The sequence below is a fragment of the Aptenodytes patagonicus genome, chromosome 29, assembly GCF_965638725.1.
Source record: "Aptenodytes patagonicus chromosome 29, bAptPat1.pri.cur, whole genome shotgun sequence".
Classification (NCBI taxonomy): domain Eukaryota; kingdom Metazoa; phylum Chordata; class Aves; order Sphenisciformes; family Spheniscidae; genus Aptenodytes; species Aptenodytes patagonicus.
The window spans coordinates 494,909-517,763 of record NC_134977.1 but is presented as its reverse complement, the minus strand read 5'-3'; the positions used below and the strand labels follow the sequence as shown (position 1 = coordinate 517,763).

Here is a 22,855-nt window from a genome sequence, read left to right as displayed (position 1 = left end):
GGTGCTGGCAGTCCTTCCTGGCTGCACTGAGAGAGGTGGTGTGAGGGTGCTGGTCCAGCCCAGGTGTCCTTTGGGACCAGGGCCACACTGCCCTGGTGGCTCTCCAGGGGTAAGGCTGTGAGATTGTCCTGTCTCCAGGTGGAGATCCCATACCACGTGGGAAGTACCTGTCTGTGCCAATGGGTAGGGATGTCCGAGCTGGAGGAGCGACACTCCTTACCCTGACCCTGCCTCCCGGTCCTTTTCCCTCTGCCATCACCACTGGCTTGAGCAGAGCCGCAGCTCAGGGAACCCGGAGCTGCTGAGGTCAGGCACAGCTCTGCAGAGGTGGGACTGGTGGGGCCGGCACCCACCTCTTGTTCCTGGGGGGGTTGGTGGCTCTGTCCACCTCATGTCAGTGGGAACAGGGAAGCACAGGCCTGTCCACAGCTGTGCAGAGGTGGGGAAGGCAAGGAGATGGTGCCTTGGCTGCTCCTCTGACAAAAACCTCTGCAACCAAAACGGGGTGTGAGACCCAATGTTTCACTGCAGGGTGCCCAGCCCCTGGGAACAGTGAGCCCAGATTCAGAGAAATAAGGTATAAAAGTGAAGCAAAGAAGAAGGGGGGTTGTGGGGATATCTTCTGAACACAGGACGGTGGGTGCCAGTATGGACACTGACCTGCAGATTCAAGCCACCCCAGGCAGGGACAGGGGAGAAAAGCCCAGTGTCTGTCCCATGCCACCTCCCCACCAGCTCTGCCCTCCCGCAGGTGTAGTATTTCTCCCTTACTCTGGCACCTGGCAGAGGTTTGCCTCCCCCTCCTCCTCAGGGAAATGAGAGCCAGGCCCTGGGTGTGGGTGAGGGGGCAGCACACCTGAGCAGAAAGAGCCCATTTCAAGGCATTTGGGGCCTGACCAGTCTGGCCCTGCAGGCTGGGTTCATTCTCTGCAGCAGTGTGGGATCATCTGTGCCCCAGATCTGTGCAGGCTCCTGCAGCTCCTGAGGACCTACATGAGGGGCCTGACGGTGAGACCCCAACCCTCTGCACTGCTGCCCCACGCTGGGAAAGGCCATGGGAGAGAGTAGCCTTCCTAGGGTGAGACCCCCAAGGTGATGGGTGACGCACATGGGCACTGCAAACACAGCCTCCATCCCCTGGGAAACGCCCACCGGGGCAGGCTCCAGCCCTGCATGTCCACAGGGAGAGGTGGGCCCAGAGCTGGGGAGGAAGGGGCTGGCTCCGGGGCCAGGGGCTGCCAGCAGGAAACCTCTAGGGACCAGGGCAAAGGAGTGTGTGAGCCTGGGCTCCCCCCAGACCCCCACAGGGTCACCCCAGGGGTGGAGGAGCTCCCAGCAGGGAACGGGCCAACGCTGTCATGGCAGAGGCTGTTGGTGACGGCTGCCTCCTCCCCTCTTCTGCTCTAGGGCCAGATCCTGCTCTTTACAGTGACCTGCGGCTGCTCCCCGCAGGGAGCCCTGCTGTGGACACCCAACGCACCTTCCAGCCTGCAGCAGAGAAGCCCACTGGGGAAGAGCTGGAGGGCTGTGGAGACCCAACAGCAGGAGCAGGGAGGGCAGTTTAGGCTCCAGGTTCCTGCCCAAGTGTCAAACCCTTCTCCCCACACAGCTCCTGTGTGAAAGGTTTCTCTGCCCATGGGAGCTGGGACAGGTGAACGCCCCAGCCGAGGGAGAGGGACCCTGGCTCAACTCCCAGCAGTGCCTGCATTAGGGGAGGGACACAAAATACCCTCTGCCATGGAAATGTGCCCACGTTAGCACCCTCCCAGGCAGGCCCTTCTCCAGGCCAGGGGCTGGATGGCAGCTGTGGGTTCCAGTCCACGTCTCACAGGGATCCTTTCTCCCTCCCCCTGGCCTCTCCCTCATCTGCCTCCCACAACGCTGAGGGAAAGGTGCCCCCACCAACCCCCCCCACTCCCATCCCCCCTGCACCTGCACACAGGTACTGCCCCGACACAAACCGACACTGTCACCCCTGGCGAGGCAGCAGGAGGGCAGGGGTGGAGGTAGGAGCGCAGCAGGAGGAGGGGTTCCCAGGGCTGCCATGGGGCCTTAATGCCCCTGCCCAGGAAGGAAGGCAGCTCTGGGGCTGTGACAGAAGTGCTCGGGGTCTGCAAGGACCCCCAAGGCAGCAGGAACAGCCCATGGAGACTGGAGTCCTGGCAGAGTCATTGAAGGGGCAATCCCAGGCCCGTGTTCCCCAGCAAGTGGCTCTGTACCCTGTGCCGAGGCAGTGGGGAGGACAGCTGCCTCCTAACCACTGTGGGAGATGATCCATGGGCCGTGATCCCCCCTGTGGCTGGCTGGGGTGTTCAAGGCACCACGGCCACCTTAGGGCTCACTTCTGTGGGGCCAACCCCAACACAGCTCTATTGTGGCCTCTACGCTGTTGGACCAGCATGGCCCAGGCAGGGCCTGGGGGAAAGAGCAACTGGGGAACACTGAGCTAAGGAGATGGGCGTTCCTGCTGGGGTGCATCACGGGACCTTGCAGAGAGCCATTTTTGTTGGAAACTTTTGCTGGCAGGATGGAAATATCGGCAGGAATATTCCCCTGGAACCATGGGCTCTCGCAGCCCCACAGCCTGACCCTGAGCCTGCTGTCCCGAGATGTGCCCATTCCCCTCCACCATGTCTTTGTGCTCTGCTCCCCCCCCCAGATCAGCCTCAGGGAGACACCCCGACACCTGGGCAGGCAAGCACCAGCTCTGGCTCAAACCCCCAAAGACTTTTATTAAGAACAAATATGGAGGCACAGCGTAAAAACAGGGTAATACAAATAGAGGACATGCCCAGCTGGTTCTGCTGCCCGTGGGAAAAGGGAAACAGTTCCCTGGTGCTCACGGCTCTCCCAGCTGCACAGTCCTCTCCTCCCTCCCGGCTGCACCCAGCTGCACGGCAGGGACGGGCTCTCCTGCTCTGGGCATCAGGGACTGTTGTGCACTGTCTGCTGGTATTGCAACCTTTGTGTCCTCAGGGCGATGCGCCAGAGACACCTCTTCAGCATCGTCATAGCCCATGCTCTCTGGGGACAGGGACCAGGCATCTCCCTCAGCTCCAGGGGCCCCAGCACTTCTCTGGGAGCGCAGGTTTGCCCCTGCAAGCAGCAAGGCAGGCCATTGCACGTTTGCCCCATGGGGTGCCTCTCCTGCTCTGTAGATCTCCAGCCTCCCGTCTCCTCACTGGGAACCCCCACTCAATCCAGTAGCTGCACGGAGACATCACATGCTCCAGCAGTTGCTATGGGACCCCAGTTGCTTCAGTACCTGCCCAGGGACCCCACTCACTCCAGTAGCTGCACTGGGACACCCTTCACTCCAGTAGTTTCACTGGGACACCCATTTGCCTCTAGTAGCTGCACCGAGACCCCACTCACTCCCTTAGCTGACACCACAGCCCAGGGACAGCCACACCCTTGGTCGGACTCCAGTAGCTGGCACCAAATTCCCCTCACACACACACACACACACACAGAGGTCTCACCAGCAGCTGGCACTTTGTCCTTGCAGCACACGCACACACACAGGATAGAGTGAGATTACAGAGAGACAGTTAAGACAAGGTTTTATAAGATATAAGAAGACACGACAGACTGCGGTGGTCAGGCGCATTTCTCAGCCAGACAAGCACACTGACTGACCATGTTTGACATGCAACTGGCCTCTTTTATACCCTTTTCTGTCTAACCCCTTCTACGTTCCTCCCTCTTGCCCCTTCCCCTGCATGTCCCTCATGGCCTTGCACAGATCTATCGATTCCCCCACCCCTCTCAGACTGGGGTTCCTCTGATTCACAACGTTATCAGTTGAAAAGTCCAGCTGATCCTCTTTGAAGTGGTGCCTGTAGATCCTTGATGGCCCATCAATCACTGTGACTGGCTAGGTTCCTTCCTTGTATGGACTCCATATTTGTTTTGTCAAGGCTGTGTCTCATTGTATTTTGCTTCTGGAGTCCCTTTTTTTCCCCTGAGTTTCCCAATTAACCAGGTCCCCGGTCAGATAAACTTGCTGGAATAAACCCTCTCACCCTCTCACATGCCGTCATCGGTTTGTGTGACTGACCAGCTTTGGTTCCCATCCCTGCCTCCCTTACCATTTGCCGGTCAGGTTTGTGTCCCTGTAAGTTCTTGTTTATGGCTTCCTCCTTTTCTCATTGTTTTATTATCCCTTGCTTCATTGAAACAGGTCCTTGACGAGATACCCTTAAAGGAGCAGCCATTCTCCTTCCACACACCCGTACACAGATGAGAGTAAGACACGCTTTGGCTGGATGTCATGAACGAGAGTAAAATATTGAACATGCTAGCGCATGTGTAGACACTCACACACACACAGAGCGAGGGGTCCTTTTGTGACGGTTTCAGACGGTGACCACAGGTGGTGCTGGGACAGCTGCAGGTTCCCCAGGAGGCGAAGCTCAGACAAACTGCCCCGAGAGCTCAAAGAGGGCCAGTGTTTTATGTCGGTTTAATTACCCATATGTTTTGCGAGACAGTCACTCGCGTGGTCTGGAGACCTGAGGAAACTGGAGGCTTCCACAGCTCTGGAGGCCCAGCTCTGGCTGGGGTGTTTGTACCTCCCCACGTGCCTCCCCCGTGCGTGTTGGGATCCCTGCCCTGGCACACGCCAGGAGCACCAGCACCACTGCTACGGGAGACATGCCCCGACAGGTGCCCCACCCACCAGCTTCTGGTGGAAGTCCTGCCCCCTCCCAGCAGCTGCAGGGGCCATTTGCCCTGGACGTCGCTCTCCTCTACCGGTCATGTGCTCTGCTGTGATTGGCTGGCAGGTTTACCCGGAAGTGCATCAGAAGGCCCTTCCCCTACAAACACAGGGGCCGCCATTTTGGTTTGGCCACAATGTTATGACACGGTGCCGCCATTCCATGGCAGTGAGCTGCCATTTTGTTAAAGATCATACTGCTCTGTGATTGGCTAATGGCCATTTCTTGACACTGTCATACCTACGAGCGCTCCGGCAGCCCCGTGATTGGCTGGCAGGACTGGCCGCCTGTCCTGGTGTCCCCAGGGGCACGTCACAAAGGGCCTGTCATTACATAAAGGGCAGCTGCCATTTCTGGCATCCTCATTCCCCATGTGTTTTCATCCTGCATTGTGATTGGCTGGCAGCCATTTCTAGATACTGTCATACGGATGTGTTCCCTGGTAGCCCTGTGATTGGCTGCCTGCCTCCCTTGGACCAGGAAGTGCTGAGAGATACAAATATATACATTTATATGCAATATATACATATATAGAAATATATCTATAAAAGGGAGTGTCTAATTATTTTAACAAATGTATTTATTTAAGAATAGATACGTTATTTTTATAGATAGACTTCTATATGTGTGTATATGTGTATACGTTTACATATCTATGAACAAGTATAAAGCTATAGAAGTTAAATTAATATAGCCACAAAAGCATAGGTATGAAATGGATAAAACCTTCTTTAATAAGAGCTAATGGAGTGAACAATTCTAGTTTGAATGTGAATAGAAACAAAAGGAAAAGGCCAGACCTGATCGCATGTTTCAAAAAACTCCAGATGACTGAGTGAAGGGAGAAGTCAGGAGTGGGCTGGGACTTGCCCAGGTCCACCTGAGCCACACCAGCCACACCCAGTACACGGTGTTTATGTCATGCCAAAGGGCAGGGAAAGGGGTGGTGGTGGCTGATGACAATGCATTGAATACTACAGGACCTGGGCAGGATGCAAATGGTATGGAATAAGGGGTGGAGATTGTCCTGGGTCTGGCTGGGCTGGAGTACATTTGCCTGATAGCAGCCCTTACGGTGCTGTGCTTTGCGCTGGTGGCTGGTGTTGATAACGCACTGATGTTGTAGCTATTGCTGATGAGTGCTGGCATAATGTCAAGGCCTTCTCTGTTTCTCATTCTGACCCCACAGTGAGGAGGCTGGGGATGGGCGAGAGCCTGGGAGGGGACAAAGTCAGGACAGCTGACCCAAACGGACCAAAGAGATATTCCATGCCATATGGCGTCTTGTTCAGCACTAAAACTGGCAGGGGAGTTTCTCCAAAGTAGCCATTGCTTGGAGACTGGCTGGGCATCTTTCTGCTGGTGTGAGTGATTGCTTCTCCATCCCGTGTTTCCTTCCTTTTTTTATTTTTCACCATTTCTTAAAGTGTCATTATCTTGACCCATGAGTTTTTCTCTCACTTTTGTCCTTCCAGTTGTCTCCCCCATCCTCCTGGGGGGGGAGTGAGCAAGCGATTGGATGAGGTCACTTGTTCCCTTGTACCTCATAGGTGAGGAGATAGCAAATAGGTGGATATGTGGTGATCAGGTCACTGGTGCCTGAGTAGCTGATAGGCAAGAGGGAGACACAGAGCTTTGGCATGTACTTGTGATGTCACTCTTGGCTGAGTAGCTGATAGGCCAGGACCAGGTATAGGTGCTTGTGAGGTCATTGGAGCCTGAGTACGTCAATGGCAAGTACATGGCAAATGGACAGATACCTACTTGTGAGGTTACTCTGGGTTGAATATCTGATAGGCCAGGAACAGGCCTATGGATTGTGTAGGCGCTTCTGAGGTCACTGGTGCCTGAGTAGATGATAGGCCAGGAGCTGGCATATTACTTGTGAATGTCTTTGTGAGGTCATAGTTGCCTGAGTAGCTGGTAGGCCAGGAGAAACATGCCTTGTGTTGGATATTTTGAGGTCACAGGGGCCTGAGAAGCTGGTAGGCCAGGAGTAAGAACTTGTCTCATGTAGGTGTTTGCAACATCATTTGTGACTGATTAGCTGATAGGCCAGGACAAGGCCTATGGGTTGTGTAGGTGCTTGTGAAGTCACTGCGGCCCTATTATCTGATAGGCCAGGAGCAGGCCCATGGGTGGTGTAGGTTGAGTTGTGTCACCGGTGCCTGAGTAGCGGATAGGCTAGGAGCAGACCAATAGTTTGTGTAGGTGTTTGTGAGGTCATTGGTGCCTGAATACCTGAGAGGCCAGGAACAGGCACATGGCAGGTTTAGATGCTATGACATCACCTGTGGCTGAGTGGCGCATAGGCCAGGAGTATGCACATGGCTTGTGCACGAATTTGTGATTTCACTGGTGCCTGAGTAGCTTTTAGGCAAAGATCAGGCATATGGCTTGTGTGGGTGCTTCCGATGTCATCAAAATAATATTTAGGCCCCATCCAAATATGACTTTTTGGAAGAACCATGGTCAGCAGAAGCCCATACGCAGCACACCCGCACGTGTGACAGTGTAACTCATGAGCACACAGCAGCAGAAGTAGAAGGGTGTGAGGTCATATAACGCATAGCACCCCGTGGCTGTGGGGCTCAGTGCAGAGCAGCCGTGTGCATCAGAGGAGCATCACGGGGGATGGGAGCTGCCTGGCCCATGTCTGCAAGGCTGAAGGAGCAGCCCCTGCAGCCCTGGCTGGAGCAGTCGGGGTGGGGGTGGCTCAGGGGCACCGCAGGGATGTGCCAGGGCACGGTGCCAGGAGGAAACCACAGACTTCCTGCACGGGCGCTGCGGGGGGAGCATGGCGAGGGCTGCGAGGCCACATGGGCTGTGGTTTGTGCACCTGCAGGCTCCAGCTCCCAGTCTGCCTGTGGGGAATAACGGCCCCTTGGTGACAGGCTGAGAGTCAGGGACATGTCTGAGCCTCTGGGCTGCATGTCTGCTGCCAGGGCAGGGACATGTCCCAGCTCCAGCTCCTGCAAGGGACCCACCATGGGGCTTTGCAAGCCAGCACTCCTGGGATGGAGCTCTTGTCCAGGCCAAGGACCTTTCCCAGCTGCTGTTGCCAGCACAGCAGGGTCTGTAGGAGGGGCAGGGGCTGTTTCCTTCCCATCCTCACACAAACCCTCGTGCAGTCCCAGCCCTGTGGTTCCTGTAGCATGGGGATGGCTGGTCACTTGCCTCTTGGGCTCTTGGATGAGCCCAACGTAGGAGATGCTCAGTGCCCCTGGTCCCCACAGCGAGATGCAAGGGGTGACAGATCCATTCCCCGCCCCCCCCCCCACAGCCCTGTCCTGTGATGATTCCCCACCGCAGTGGCCGTGACACCCGAAGCGGAGCCATCCCTCATATATGGTCATGAACGGCGCTGGAGAAGTTCATTGGAGGGCTGGGCTGTGTCGGAGGGGAGATAGCTCCTGATCATGTCTAAAAAGGTGCTGCTGCTTCGATTGGCTCCTCCTGCAGCTGGGTCGGCATCTGCAGAGATATATTACCCTCCCACCGCTGTTGTCCCCGTGAGTCCCCCGGAGCCGTGAGAGGGAGTGGGGTGCAGCAGGGCTGTGCCAGCAGGGCAGGAGGCTCAGGATGGGCACAGAGGGACTCCAGTTCCCTCAGGTGATGTGGCTGCTCCTCTGGGTGCAGCTGTGCAGGGGTAAGTGCCGGTTCCCTTGTCCCACAGCCCAGGGCCAGTGAGTACCAGCGAGGTCATCGGGATACTTCTGAGAACGGGTTTCTTTGCAGGTGCCACTGAGATGAGGGGCAGAAGGTACTCAAGTCAATTGAACTTCTGCCCTTCCCTGTGGCTCTCTGGGTGGGAGAGGCAGCTGTGGGCCTGAGGGCACAGGGCTGTACAGGGGTTTCTGGGATGGTGAGGAGACGGTGCTCTGTGCAGCGCCAGCCACGGTGTGCGGGTGGGCATGGGCAGGAGGTTGTTGAGGTGGGAGGAGGTGCTGCAGGCTGTGGGGTGGTGAATGGCACAGCAGGTCTGCTGCTGGGCACCCCCAGCTCTTTGCAGCCCATGGGGAGAAAAGGGACCCCCACACTGCCCCGGGGACAGCCCAGAAGGGGGAGGACTCCCACTCCAGTGCCTGTGACTCAGCCTGGGCAGGGGGGACCTCCAGACCTGCAGTTTGGGGCTCAGCGCCCTCCTGACGGGTCCCGTGTTGATGTTTGAAGGGGCTGCGGTGGTGAGACTGGAGGATGGTGGCGGACGCTGTGCTGGAAGAGTGGAGGTGAAACACCAGGGCCAGTGGGGGACCGTGTGTGATGACTCCTGGGACATGACCGATGCTGCAGTGGTTTGTAAGCAGCTGAGCTGTGGGTCTGCTGTTAATGCTCCTGTGTACTTTGGGCCAGGATCTGGCCGCATTTGGATGGATGAAGTTGGTTGTAATGGCACTGAGTCTGCCCTGTCTGACTGTACACACAAAGGATGGGGTCAAAACGACTGTGGTCACGGTGAGGATGTTGGAGTGACGTGTTCAGGTAAGGGACCAGCCCATTCCTCACCTTTGTGGCCGGGATAGGGGAAGGGACCTGGCTGTGCCCTCAGGGAAACAAGGGGGTACTAGAGGAGGGCCTAGTGTGGCCGGTCACACTGCTGAGCTGGGACTTTCATTCCTGGTTTCCCCGGTCCCTGAGGAAAGCCCAGTGGGAACCTGTCCCTGCCTGACCCCTGATGTGGCTCAGCCCACCCTCAATCGGTGCCTGGGGCTGGGAGATAAATGCCCACCCTGCCCCGCAGTCTCTGTTGGTTCCCAGCTTTCTCCTTCTGTTCACGCAGGAGCTATCTGGCAGCACGGAGGACGAGGTCCCCCCATGGCAGAGGCACTGAGAGCAGCTCACGTGGCCACCCACAGCCGAAGGGAAGGGCCCAAGGTGGCCAGGGACTGTTGGGTTGTGTTCCCTGGCAGACATGAGTCCCCCCAAAGCAGAGGGGCTGCTCACAGGGGAGGAGCACTGGGCTTGGGCAGAAGAGCAGGGTGGCATGGCCACCCCATTCTTCTTCCAGGGTCACCCCATGAGAGCCAGCTCACAGGGAAACAACCCTGTGCAGGCAGTGCTGACCTGCTGCCCAGCTTCTCCTGTCGGCCCCAGCCCCATCTGCCCTGTGCCACGGGGGATTTGCTAGCACTTTCTGGCTCTCCTTGGTGCCTGTCCTTGCCTTGGGAGCTTGTGTCAGTCCAGGGCTGCTCCTCTGCCTACTCTCCTGCCTTCTGCCCAGCTGTTGGCTGGGGCTGTGCATGCCTGGCCGTGTACTTCTGGCCCTGGCTGAGGACCCCTCCCCGGGTGGGTGTTGGAGCTTGGGGCTGGTGGAGACAGCAACTGCAGGTACACTCATAGAGTGTGTACCCTCTGGGAATGAGGTGCGTTTCTGGTAGCTCCCAGGGGTTCCTCAGCCTGGCACTGAGCTCGGCAGGCAGAGCAGGCTGCAGCAGCCAACAGTGCCTGGGCCAATCTCCCTGGGCTCAAGTGCTCCAAGCGCTGCAAGTGCCTAGGGCCCGTGCCAGGCATCCCAGGGTCTCCAGGACAGCAGCAGTTTTTCTAAGCAGTATCTGTGGCTGTGGGTTTGGAAGAAAAGCCAGCCCATGAGTGCTGTGCTGATGTCTGAGGAGCGGCAGGCAGTCCCTGATGTGTTTGTGCCATCAGCACCCACTGGGAGCTGCTGGGGTGCTTGTGGGACTCTTTGCCTGTGGCCTCCTTGGAGATTAGGTGGGATGCGGTCAGGTAACGGACAGAGGGCTCTGGGAACTCGCAGGGGTCTTTGATTGCTCCAGGATTTGTCTGGCTGGTTGGAGGGAACAGCCCCTGCTCAGGACGCGTGGAGATCCATGATGGAACCCAGTGGAAAACTGTCTGTGACTCAGAGTTTGGTCCCAAAGCCGCCAACGTGGTCTGCAGGGAGTTACAGTGTGGCACAGCCCTGTCCGTCCCCAGAGCAGCTCACTTTGGAGAAGGTGTCGGTCCCATGTGGGACAGAGAGCTGCAGTGTGTGGGGAATGAATCCTTCCTCGTGTTCTGCCCCATGGGGTCCCCCAGAGACCAGCCCTGCACCCACACGGACGCCGCTGGTGTCACCTGCACACGTAAGGACTCCTGTTGGGGTGTTAAATGCCAGGGGGTGTGCTGGGGACAGGGGAGCAGGGCAGGGACTGTGCCGTGCCAGGTGTGAGGACAGCAGGGGTGATGTGGTTGTCTGCAGCCCTAAAATCATGCAGAAGGAGGAGGATGGCAGGCTCTCATCCATTTGGCCTCTCCTCTAGCTCCTGAGGGAGCGAGAGCACAAGTCCACCCTCTCTCATCCTTCTCTTTCCCGGAGTTCACAGGGTTCCGGCTGGTGAACGGCAGCACGGCATGTGAGGGGAGGGTGGAGGTCCATGTGCTGGGGACCTGGGGCTCTCTCTGTGCCTCCCGCTGGGATCTCTCGGATGCCCACGTTCTCTGTCGTCACCTCGACTGTGGGTTTGCTGAGTCCATTCCCAGAGGAGGGCATTTTGGGAGAGGAACCGGCCCTGTCTGGAAAGACTCATTCCACTGTGATGGGACAGAAGCTCACCTGGGACAGTGCCCAGTGACTGCCTTGGGGGCCTCACCATGCTCCCATGAGAACAGCGCTGCTGTCATTTGCTCAGGTGAGTGCTGGGAAAACACAGGATTAACTTCATTTTCCCCTGGCATGAGAGAGAAATCCAAAGCAGGGGACCCCATTGCAGTGCCAGGCTGCATTTCTCCCTGGAGAAACCCTGGCTTCACCAGAAGCGATCTGGAGGGCTTTGCCTGCTCGGACCAACTGCTCTGCTGTGGGAGAGCTGAGGACTGAACAGGAGCAGTCGTCTCTGCCCCCCGGGTCAGCAGCTCAGGCTCCGGGGCCACTACTAGGCCTGGGCTCCTTTGAACTCCCACTGTGGGATGGGCCCGGGGCAGCGCTGCGGGGATCATCGCCAACCCCCTGGCTGCAGACAGCCCTGTTCCAGCCACAGAGAGATACCCTCAGAGCCTGAACTCACCATCACAGGGGCTGCCTGGGTGCCCCCGGCAGCAGCGGCAGACCAGGGGGGTGAGCTGCAGAGCGGGGCTGGGCTTTGCCCTGCCTTCTGGTCAGCGCAAGCCCCAAACTCATCCTGTTTGCTCAGAGAGGCCCCCCTCGCTCTGCTCCCTGCCAGGGACACAGGCTCCCAGTCCCCCATTCCCAGGGACGTAGATGGGCAGAGATGTGTGGGCTGTGCCTGGTGTCTCAGCAGTGCCAGTGCTGAGGCTGGGCAAAGCCTGTCCTGGTGCTGCCCATCCCCAGGCCACTGCTGGCCATTGCTCCCTCCTGCGGAAGCTGCCCCAACTGCATTGGCAGGGACGTGCTATGTGTCTCTGGCCCGCCAACAGCAAAGCTGGCGTCTGGCTCAGGAAGGCTCAGGGACTGGGCAACCAGCCCCATGGAGCCCTGGCCCAGGAGCTCCCGCAGAGGGCTGGGGACAGGCAGGCAGAGCTTCAAGGCCCTGAAAGGGTGCCAGAGCCTGGAGACGTGCCGCAGGCTGCTTGCCTCCCTGGTGCCACCAAGGGCTGGGGCATGGCTGCTCTCCCCAGGCCCAGCTGGCTCCGCGTCCTTGCGGCTGGTGCTTGGAGGGAGTCGGTGCGACGGACGAGTAGAGATCTTCCAGCACGGGACATGGGGCAGGGTCCTGGATGACCACTGGGACATGCGGGAGGCCAGCGTGGTGTGCCGGCAGCTGCGGTGCGGAGAGGCAGAGACAGCTTACAACCCCCCGAAGCCTCAGAGAGGGACAGGTCCTGTGGGGCTGCGAGGGGTCAGGTGTGCAGGGCACGAGGCCAACCTGACCCTCTGCAACACCTCCCTGCCCGAGAGCATGCTGGCAGCAGGGATTGCAGAGGACGTGGGGGTCGTTTGCCGGGGTAAGTGGCACTGCACAGGCCCCCCCCAGGCTCTGGGCTGGGTGGGCACCGCCCCTAATGACAGCTGGGGTTTCTTCCCACTGCAGGGAGCCGGCAGGTCCGGCTGGTGAACGGGCCTGGGCGCTGCGCTGGGAGAGTGGAGATCTACTACCAGGGCAGCTGGGGGACCATCTGCGATGATGGCTGGGACCTGCCCGATGCCACTGTTGTTTGCCACCAGCTGGGCTGCGGAGGGGCGGTGAAGGCGGTTGGCTCTGCTCAGTTCGGGGAAGGCTCTGGGCAGATCTGGCTGGATGCCGTGAACTGCTCTGGGGCCGAAGCTGCTCTCTGGGACTGCTCAGCAGGGTCCTGGGGGCAGCATGACTGTGGGCACAAAGAGGACGCAGGAGTTGTCTGCTCAGGTCTGTGCCGGGAGCTGTGGTGGGAGCCCAGTGCCCAGGGAGGCTGGGACGAGGGGACAGGCGGCAGCGACCGAGGCTGTCCCTGGCTGCCTCTGAGCCTCTGCCTGAGCCTGTCCTGGGGACACACATGCACAAACCCCCTCAGTCCCACTAGAGGTCCCTTGTAAGCTGTGCTGTCCCCAAGGGTTAGTGGGGAGGGCATGGGTGTCTGTCCGTCTGGGACTTCTCTCTGCCCCCTGGCAAAAGGGTGATTTGCTGGCCGTGCCTCTGCCTGGCTGAGGGCGTGGGGGGTGAAGAGGCTTCTCTGCTCCCATAGCCCCAGGCCCCAGTGCCTGGGGAGGCTGGGATGAGGGGAGAGATGGCCACGGCCGAGGCTGTCCCTGGCTGCCTCTCGGCCCCTGCCCAAGCTCGTCCCGGGGGTGCCAATGCATGGGTCTCCTCAGTCCCACCAGGGTTCCCCGGTGAGCTCAGCTGTCCCTGAGGGTGAGCGGGGAGGGCAGGGTTGTCTGTCCATCCGGGACTTTTCTCTGTCCATGTGTGCAAGGGGGACTTGCTGGACGTGCCTTTGCCTGGCTGAGGGCCTGGGGGGTGCAGGGGTGTCCCTGCTCCCACAGCCCCAGACCAGCATGTTCCCCTTTGGCCACTTTCCTCCCAGAGTTCGTGGACCTGAGGCTGGAGAACAGCGATGGCTGCTCCGGGCGCCTGCAGGTTTTCTATAACGGGACGTGGGGGAGTGTTTGCTCCAACTTAATGACTCCCGAAACAGTGTCGCTGGCATGCAAGGAGCTAGGCTGCGGGGATGGAGGGTCCCTGGAAACACGCCTGCCCTATGGTAGCGTGTCTGGCCCCACCTGGCTGGATCGTGTGGAGTGTGGGGAGAGAAACAGCTCCTTCTGGCAGTGTCCCTCCGCTCCCTGGGACCCACAGTCGTGCGATGACCTGCAAGATGAGACCCACATCACCTGCAATGGTAATTCTGAGCTACCCGGGCTCCAGCATCCCCCCAGCTCCTGCTCCCTGCTGGGCACAGTCAAGTACAGAGACAAGGCCCACAGGGGCTTTGACCTTACGTGCCAGACCCTGCTGCTTCTGGTGGCACAAATGGGACTTCAGCTCTCAGAGCCCCACACATTCACCAGCAGTTGCCAGCCGGGCTCCCAGCAATGCCCGGGGGAGGCAGAGGTGTCTCCAGGCAAGGTCTCAGGAGAGACCAGCCAGCGCTCCGAGGAGCGTCCCCTCCATGGACACCCTCCTGCTTTTCTGTGAACCAGGGTCCCTTTGGGGCTGAGCAGTCAGGGTCCCCCACATTGCTGTGTGTGTCCCCTGAATGACCAGGGTTCAGCTGCTGCCGTGAGCGAGGCAGCACGGGGAGGTGTGAGCAGAGCTGTACCCCACCCTCTGCTGCATGACTCCCCTGCAGCAGCCCCTTCACGCCAGCTTTTCCTTCTGCAGGGAGACGGTCAGAAACGCCCCCAGCCCTGGGGACTGTGTGCCCAAACTCCACAAGCTGCACAGGTAGCTGCTCCTCTGCATGCCCCTCTCACCTGGCAGGGCTCTGCCTGCTGTCCCGGTGCCCTGGAAGGTCTCTGCCTTCTCCAGACAGGGAGAAGATTCGTGCCGTGGGAGGCGAGAATGGGTGCTTGGGCAGAGTGGAGGTCTGGCACCGCGGCTCCTGGGGGACGGTGTGCGACGACTCCTGGGACATGCAGGATGCCGAGGTGGCATGCAGGCAGCTGGGCTGTGGCCCTGCAGTGTCTGCCCTGGAGAAGGCTGCATTTGGGGAGGGGACGGGTCCCATCTGGCTGGAGCAGGTGGAGTGCCGGGGGACAGAGCCATCTCTGCAGGACTGCTGGGCTCGTCCTGGGGACAGCGGTGCCTGCCGGCACAAGGAGGATGCTTCCGTGAACTGCTCAGGTGAGTGGCAGGGCTGGGACTCCTCATGGGGGTATTGGCAAGCAGCCACGGAAGGCGTTTTTCCTTGCTGGGTCCCATCATGGCTCCAGAGCTCCTGAGAGCAAGGCTGTCCCTGCAGAACATGGGAGCCTGTTCCCAAGTGGGCAGCTGCTTCTGTGGGGCTGGATGTCCTCCGTCTTCTGCCCAGCAGGGCTCTGCAGGCCCCAGGGGCATCTTCCAGCGTGCTTGTGCTATCCTACCCGTGTCCCAGAGCAGGGCCCTGGGCTCTGTTCCAGCCACCCTGAGCAGCCCTGCAGGAGGGGCAATTTGTGTGGGATGTGTCAGGGATGTCTAAAAGCACACGCATGCATTCACACACATATAAACACACACACACACACACGGCATGTCAGAGAGGAGGCTCCCTGGTAGCTGCATGCCCACTCTCTCAGCCCAGTCTCCTTCTCTTCCTCTGCAGCTGCACCCAGGACGGCAGCACCAACGCCCCGAACAGGTAACCTGTCCTCCCTGCCAGCACTGGGTCTTCTTGAGGTCAGGCTGTGACCCGCAGCTGGAGGGAAGGGCCTTCTTGTCAGGGTGTGAAGCTCCCGAGAAGAGGCACCGGGGTAGCGGTGGAGGGGGTTGGATAGGGCTGTCATTTACTCAGTAGGGTGGGAGCTTCCCCATCGCTCACCCCCTGGGGCCCCTTACCCCCGGTGTAATGGGGGTCAGGACTGGGGTGTCCTGGCCCCACACCTCTCCCAGGTCTGGTGCTGCCCTTTCTGTGTTCCTGCCCATGCAGATCCCACTCGGGGCCGTCCGACCAGCAGTGAAAAGGTCTCACTGCCCGTCATCATCTGCATCATCCTGGGAGCCCTTCTCTGCCTGCTCCTGGCCCTCCTGGCCGGGCAAGTGCGAAGCGCCAGGGCTGGGCGCAGAGGTGGGTCTGTCCCCCATGGTCCCAGGGGAAGATGCCTCCTGGCAAGGCCAGGGGTGCTGTGGGGTGTCAGTGAGTGGTACAGGCAGAGCTGGGGGGACAAGAGTGTGTGCTACCTGCATTCCCATGTGCTGCCCCATTGATTGTCTGACCATGGGCCACCAGCAGCAAGGGGTAGAGAGAGTCAGGACACAGGGAGGATTTAGGGATGAGGCAAGGAAACAAATGGCTGAGCTGGGCTGGGACAGATGGGAGCAGAGGGGAAACAGCTGAGGACCTGCCACTGGCAGCACTCTGGGCAGTGCTGGAGTGGGCTCTGGGTCAGGGGAGATGCCAGGAAGAACGTGGGGCAGCAGGGTCCATACTCGTGGTTTCAGACCCCCAGGCTGTTCCTCTGCCCAACCCTGACCTCCCCATGGCAGGGCATGTGCCGTGCTCTGGATCCATGGGGCAGAGAGGGGGAAGCTCCAGGGGGAGAGGAAAAGCAGGAGCTGCTCCAAGCTGAGCACCAGGGACCTGACCCAGGGGCCAGAGGGGCAGAAGGTCTGTCTCTGAAGGGACGGTGCAAGGGTGTCACTGCCCCAGCTCATCTCCATGGAGACATTGCCCTCACTGAGGAAGTGGCAGCGGTGACCGAACAGCGCAGCGGGTCTGTGTTGTGGGGACAGCCCTGGGCTGGCCCAGGGGAACAGGGCTGGGGGAACAGAGCAGGATTCTGTCCCCTCTTTGCCTGTCTCTGAGCCAGCCCTGCCTCTATCCGCAGGCTCCGAGCGCGCTTGGGAGCCCTTCTCTGAGGCCGTGTATGAGGAGATCGGTTACAGCCCAGCGTGGGAGAAGCAGGCAAGGTTCAGTCAGTCAGGTGGGTGTGGGTCCCTCATGGGGGGGCACATGTGCAGAACTCTTTCCCCTGGCCCTCACCCGGGGCTGACCCACTGCAACCCCCTGGCCCATGGAGTTGGGGTCTGTGGGTTCTGTGGGGAGAGCAGCCAGGTCCTGGGCCTGGGAGAGAAGCTTCCTCCCCACCAGCTCTGCCCATCCCAGCCGGGGACAGCCCCTCTCTGCCTGTCCCTGCACCCCTATGTGACACCTGAGGGGTGAGGGAAGGGGCTGTCCCCAGGCATCTCTGGGAGGCCCTTTGAGACAGGGTTGATCCCAGGGGAGCAGGGTGAGTCCTGAGCCCTCCTCCCCACTCAGCCCTGGCTCCGTGGGTCCCCCGTCCCCAGCAGCACTGACCACAAGCCAGGGGAGCAGAGCGCACTCCCATAACACCCACTGTGCCTCTCTCCAGGCTCCGATTCAGAGGGGTCCCTGACCAAGCTGCAGCCCTACCCCAGGGACAGTGAGGAGGAGGATGGTCCACGTTCAGCACCAGGTAACAGGGACAGGAAGGGGTTGATGTCCTGTCCCTGCAGACATGTGATGGACAGCGGTGTCACTGAGTGTCACCGTCAGAGCTGGGGAGCACACTGGGTGTGTCCTGTGGTGCTGCCAACACCGGTGTCTGAGCCCCATGTCCCTGCGCATCCTCCCATCCTCTGCTCTGCAGGGTGTATCTTCTCACTCTCACCAGCTCCCCTCTCCTTTCAGACGTCCCTGTCCTGCTCGGAGGAGACCCAGCAGATGGCTATGATGATGCCAGGGAGGTTTCTGACCCTGGGGAGGATCCTTCCCCTGGGCAGGGAGACTGGGAAATGCCCAGGGCGCCAGAGGAGGGAGCAGGGCCCAGGGATGCTCCCGGAGGTGAGAGGGAAAGATAGCGCTACCGGTTCCTGGGGTGCCATCCCTGGTGCTGGATGAATCGCTGCTGTACTGAGAGCCCAGCCTCCTGGGATGGGGGAACCTGCCCTGGGAATTTTTCCTTGGGGGGACCAGGGGGTGGGAGAGAGACCTGAACATCTCAGGACTAGTGAGGAGACGGGAGGCTGGAGATCTACAGAGCAGGAGAGGCACCCCATGGGGCAAACGTGCAATGGCCTGCCTTGCTGCTTGCAGGGGCAAACCTGCGCTCCCAGAGAAGTGCTGGGGCCCCTGGAGCTGAGGGAGATGCCTGGTCCCTGTCCCCAGAGAGCATGGGCTATGACGATGCTGAAGAGGTGTCTCTGGCGCATCGCCCTGAGGACACAAAGGTTGCAATACCAGCGGACAGTGCACAACAGTCCCTGATGCCCAGACCAGGAGAGCCCGTCCCTGCCATGCAGCTGGGTGCAGCCGGGAGGGAGGAGAGGACTGTGCAGCTGGGAGAACCGTGAGCACCAGGGAACTGTTTCCCTTTTCCCACGGGCAGCAGAACCAGCTGGGCATGTCCTCTATTTGTATTATGCTGTTTTTACGCTGTGCCTCCGTATTTGTTCTTAATAAAAGTCTTTGGGGGTTTGAGCCAGAGCTGGTGCTTGCCTGCCCAGGTGTCGGGGTGTCTCCCTGAGGCTGACTGGGGGGGAGCAGAGCACAAAGACATGGTGGAGGGCAAAGGGCACATCTCGGGACAGCAGGCTCAGGGTCAGGCTGTGGGGCTGCGAGAGCCCATGTTTCCAGGGGAATATTCCTGCTGATATTTCCATCCTGCCAGCAAAAGTTTCCAACAAAAATGGCTCTCTGCAAGGTCCCGTGATGCACCCCAGCGGGAACGCCCATCTCCTCACCTCAGTGTTCCCCAGTTGCTCTTTCCTCCAGGCCCTGCCTGGGCCATGCTGGTCCAACAGCGTAGAGGCCACAATAGAGCTGTGTTGGGGTTGGCCCCACAGAAGTGAGCCCTAAGGTGGCCGTGGTGCCTTGAACACCCCAGCCAGCCACAGGGGGGATCACGGCCCATGGATCATCTCCCACAGTGGTTAAGAGGCAGCTGTCCTCCCCACTGCCTCGGCACAGGGTACAGAGCCACTTGCTGGGGAACACGGGCCTGGGATTGCCCCTTCAATGACTCTGCCAGGACTCCAGTCTCCATGGGCTGTTCCTGCTGCCTTGGGGGTCCTTGCAGACCCCGAGAACTTCTATCACAGCCCCAGAGCTGCCTTCCTTCCTGGGCAGGGGCATTAAGGCCCCATGGCAGCCCTGGGAACCCCTCCTCCTGCTGCGCTCCTACCTCCACCCCTGCCCTCCTGCTGCCTCGCCAGGGGTGACAGTGTCGGTTTGTGTCGGGGCAGTACCTGTGTGCAGGTGCAGGGGGGATGGGAGTGGGGGGGGTTGGTGGGGGCACCTTTCCCTCAGCGTTGTGGGAGGCAGATGAGGGAGAGGCCAGGGGGAGGGAGAAAGGATCCCTGTGAGACGTGGACTGGAACCCACAGCTGCCATCCAGCCCCTGGCCTGGAGAAGGGCCTGCCTGGGAGGGTGCTAACGTGGGCACATTTCCATGGCAGAGGGTATTTTGTGTCCCTCCCCTAATGCAGGCACTGCTGGGAGTTGAGCCAGGGTCCCTCTCCCTCGGCTGGGGCGTTCACCTGTCCCAGCTCCCATGGGCAGAGAAACCTTTCACACAGGAGCTGTGTGGGGAGAAGGGTTTGACACTTGGGCAGGAACCTGGAGCCTAAACTGCCCTCCCTGCTCCTGCTGTTGGGTCTCCACAGCCCTCCAGCTCTTCCCCAGTGGGCTTCTCTGCTGCAGGCTGGAAGGTGCGTTGGGTGTCCACAGCAGGGCTCCCCACGAGGAGCAGCCGCAGGTCACTGCAAAGAGCAGGATCTGGCCCTAGAGCAGAAGAGGGGAGGAGGCAGCCGTCACCAACAGCCTCTGCCATGACAGCGTTGGCCCATTCCCTGCTGGGAGCTCCTCCACCCCTGGGGTGACCCTGTGGGGGTCTGGGGGGAGCCCAGGCTCACACACTCCTTTGCCCTGGTCTCTAGAGGTTTCCTGCTGGCAGCCCCTGGCCCCGGAGCCAGCCCCTCCCTCCCCAGCTCTGGGCCCACCTCTCCCTCTGGACATGCAGGGCTGGAGCCTGCCCCGGTGGGCGTTTCCCAGGGGATGGAGGCTGTGTTTGCAGTGCCCATGTGCGTCACCCATCACCTTGGGGGTCTCACCCTAGGAAGGCTACTCTCTCCCATGGCCTTTCCCAGCGTGGGGCAGCAGTGCAGAGGGTTGGGCTCTCACCGTCAGGCCCCTCATGTAGGTCCTCAGGAGCTGCAGGAGCCTGCACAGATCTGGGGCACAAATGATCCCGCACTGCTGCAGAGAATGAACCCAGCCTGCAGGGCCAGACTGGTCAGGCCCCAAATGCCTTGAAATGGGCTCTTTCTGCTCAGGTGTGCTGCCCCCTCACCCACACCCAGGGCCTGGCTCTCATTTCCCTGAGGAGGAGGAGGAGGCAAACCTCTGCCAGGTGCCAGAGTAAGGGAGAAATACTACACCTGCGGGAGGGCCGAGCTGGTGGGGAGGTGGCATGGGACAGACACTGGGCTTTTCTCCCCTGTCCCTGCCTGGGGTGGCTTGAATCTGCAGGTCAGTGTCCATACTGGCACCCACCGTCCTGTGTTCAGAAGATATCCCCACAACCCCCCTTCTTCTTTGCTTCACTTTTATACCTTATTTCTCTGAATCTGGGCTCACTGTTCCCAGGGGCTGGGCACCCTGCAGTGAAACATTGGGTCTCACACCCCGTTTTGGTTGCAGAGGTTTTTGTCAGAGGAGCAGCCGAGGCACCATCTCCTTGCCCTCCCCACCTCTGCACAGCTGTGGACAGGCCTGTGCTTCCCTGTTCCCACTGACATGGGGTGGACAGAGCCACCAACCCCCCCAGGAACAAGAGGTGGGTGCCGGCCCCACCAGTCCCACCTCTGCAGAGCTGTGCCTGACCTCAGCAGCTCCGGGTTCCCTGAGCTGCGGCTCTGCTCAAGCCAGTGGTGATGGCAGAGGGAAAAGGACCAGGAGACAGGGTCAGGGTAAGGAGTGTCGCTCCTCCAGCTCGGACATCCCTACCTGTTGGCATAGACAGGTACTTCCCGCGTGGTATGGGATCTCCACCTGGAGACAGGACAATCTCACAGCCTTACCCCTGGAGAGCCACCAGGGCAGTGTGGCCCTGGTCCCAAAGGGCACCTGGGCTGGACCAGCACCCTCACACCACCTCTCTCAGCGCAGCCAGGAAGGATTGCCAGCACCCAGTCTGCTGCTGATGTCTATCCCCTCCCTGAGGGCCACCCCTAGCCTCCAAGCAGGGCCCCTGGTTGGTGTGTGGGGTGGATCTGTGGTGCAGGGTAGTGACCTGAGCTCAGGTCCAGCACAGCTGCCTGCCTCTCCTCCAGGAGGGGGCTCAGCAGAGGCAGTGCACACAGCCCTCCTCACTCCTCAGCCAGGCCCTGGGAGGTCAGGGCAGGCCCACAGCACCTGGAGAGGAGCAGTGCCCCAGCTCCAGCACTCACCCACTTGAGGCCAGGGAGTAAGAGCAAAAGCAGCCCTGGAGATGGAAGCCAGGACCTCCCACGTGCAAAGCGGGTCCTCTTCCACTGACCTACACCCCTTTGGCACCTGCCAGCAGCAGGAACACTCTCCTCCCATGACGTGTCTATGAGAAGCACAGCCCTGTTTTCCCCTGTGTGCCTAGGTGTCCTGGTTTTGGCAGGGATAGAGTTAATTTCCTTCCTAGTAGCTGGTACAGTGCTGTGCTTTGGATTTAGGATGAGAACAATGTTGATAACACACCGATGTTTTAGTTGTTGCTAAGTAGTGCTTACACTAGCCAAGGACTTTTCAGCTTCCCATGCCCTGCGGACTGAGAAGGCTGGAGGTGCACAAGAAGGTAGGAGGGGGCACAGCCAGGACAGCTGACCCAAATTGGCCAAAGGGCTATTCCATACCATGTGACATCATGCTCAGTATATAAACTGGGGGAAAGCTGGCCAGGGGGGCCGCTGCTCAGGGACTGGCTGGGCATCGGTCGGCGGGTGGTGAGCAATTGCGCTGTGCATCACTTGCTGTGTATATTATTATTATTATTGTTATTATTATTATATTGTTATTAATTTATTTCAATTATTAAACTGTTTTTATCTCAACCCACGAGTTTTCTCACTTCTACTCTTCCAATTCTCTCCCCCATCCCACTGAGGGGGGGGAGGGGGGGCGGGGGAGTGAGCGACCAGCTGTGTGGTGCTCAGTTGCCGACTGAGGTTAAACCACGCAGTCCTTTTTGGCGCCCAACGTGGGGCTCGAAGGGTTTGACATAATAACAGATTAACTGGAGCGCATTAAGGAATTTATATCTGTTAACAGTTGCAGGTCACAATGTTGCTTCTTCTGTTCTCGATATTGGTTTGTCTAATCTGCATCATGCTCTTTTTTTTGCTGTACGTGTTAGAGATTGGTGTTGGGTTTTGCAGTTTGCTGTGGTCTGTGGTGATTAGTGATGTTTTGCCTGGGAGGTTTGTTATTAAAACACTGACCTTGAGCTTAATCTGGTATTTAGCTTCGTGCTGAAGCCATTACTGTACTTGGTGTACCACTTCGTGGAGACAATTAGCAATTACAGTCCTTCCTCTGAGAGTTTTTTTATGGAGGAAATACAGAATGGCAGTGTCACTACCTTCTTCTATGACATTTCCTCCTTCATTACAGTAACTTTTCAGTATCTTGAACATCCTTAGTAGTTAAGATACTTCTATTGGTATTTCTTGGGAATATTGTATCGGTTTTGTCTAAACTTAATAAGCAATTTAAGAATATCATCCAGAGATCTGCCCCAAGGCTGGACAGTTATGAGTGGCAGGGTGTGTGGGACAAGATGGGCAAGTACCTAGGCCAGTGGGCACCCCCAGTGTTTTGGAACTTCACCCCTGAGCAAGTGCAGAATCCTGAAAAGTTAGTAGAATATTTGGAAGAAGTATGCTGTCACCCTGGCAACTCCAGAGAGACACAGATCACTGCAACGTGCTGGGGCCTGGCCTGTGCCTATCAAGCCCTGTTCAAGATTATTCAGTACCCTCAAGGGGAAGAGAAAGTCTCTGGATCTGACAATAAAACGACAGGCCCTGCTGCCACTCTGACCCCAGCGATGGGCCCTGTGGCCACTCCAACCCGGC

The 22,855-nt window shown here is 59.1% G+C and overlaps 1 protein-coding gene across 1 annotated transcript in view; it reads left to right on the top strand.

Annotated features, from left to right (window-relative positions):
* Nucleotides 1–8,583: 8,583 nt before the first annotated feature.
* LOC143171635 (scavenger receptor cysteine-rich type 1 protein M130-like) overlaps nucleotides 8,584–22,855 on the top strand; it is a 78,038-nt gene continuing 63,766 nt past the window's right edge. Inside the window, 4 exon segments of the mRNA XM_076360680.1 lie at nucleotides 8,584–8,734; nucleotides 8,737–8,855; nucleotides 8,858–9,203; nucleotides 10,496–10,804. Coding sequence (XP_076216795.1) covers nucleotides 8,584–8,734; nucleotides 8,737–8,855; nucleotides 8,858–9,203; nucleotides 10,496–10,804 — 925 coding nt within the window.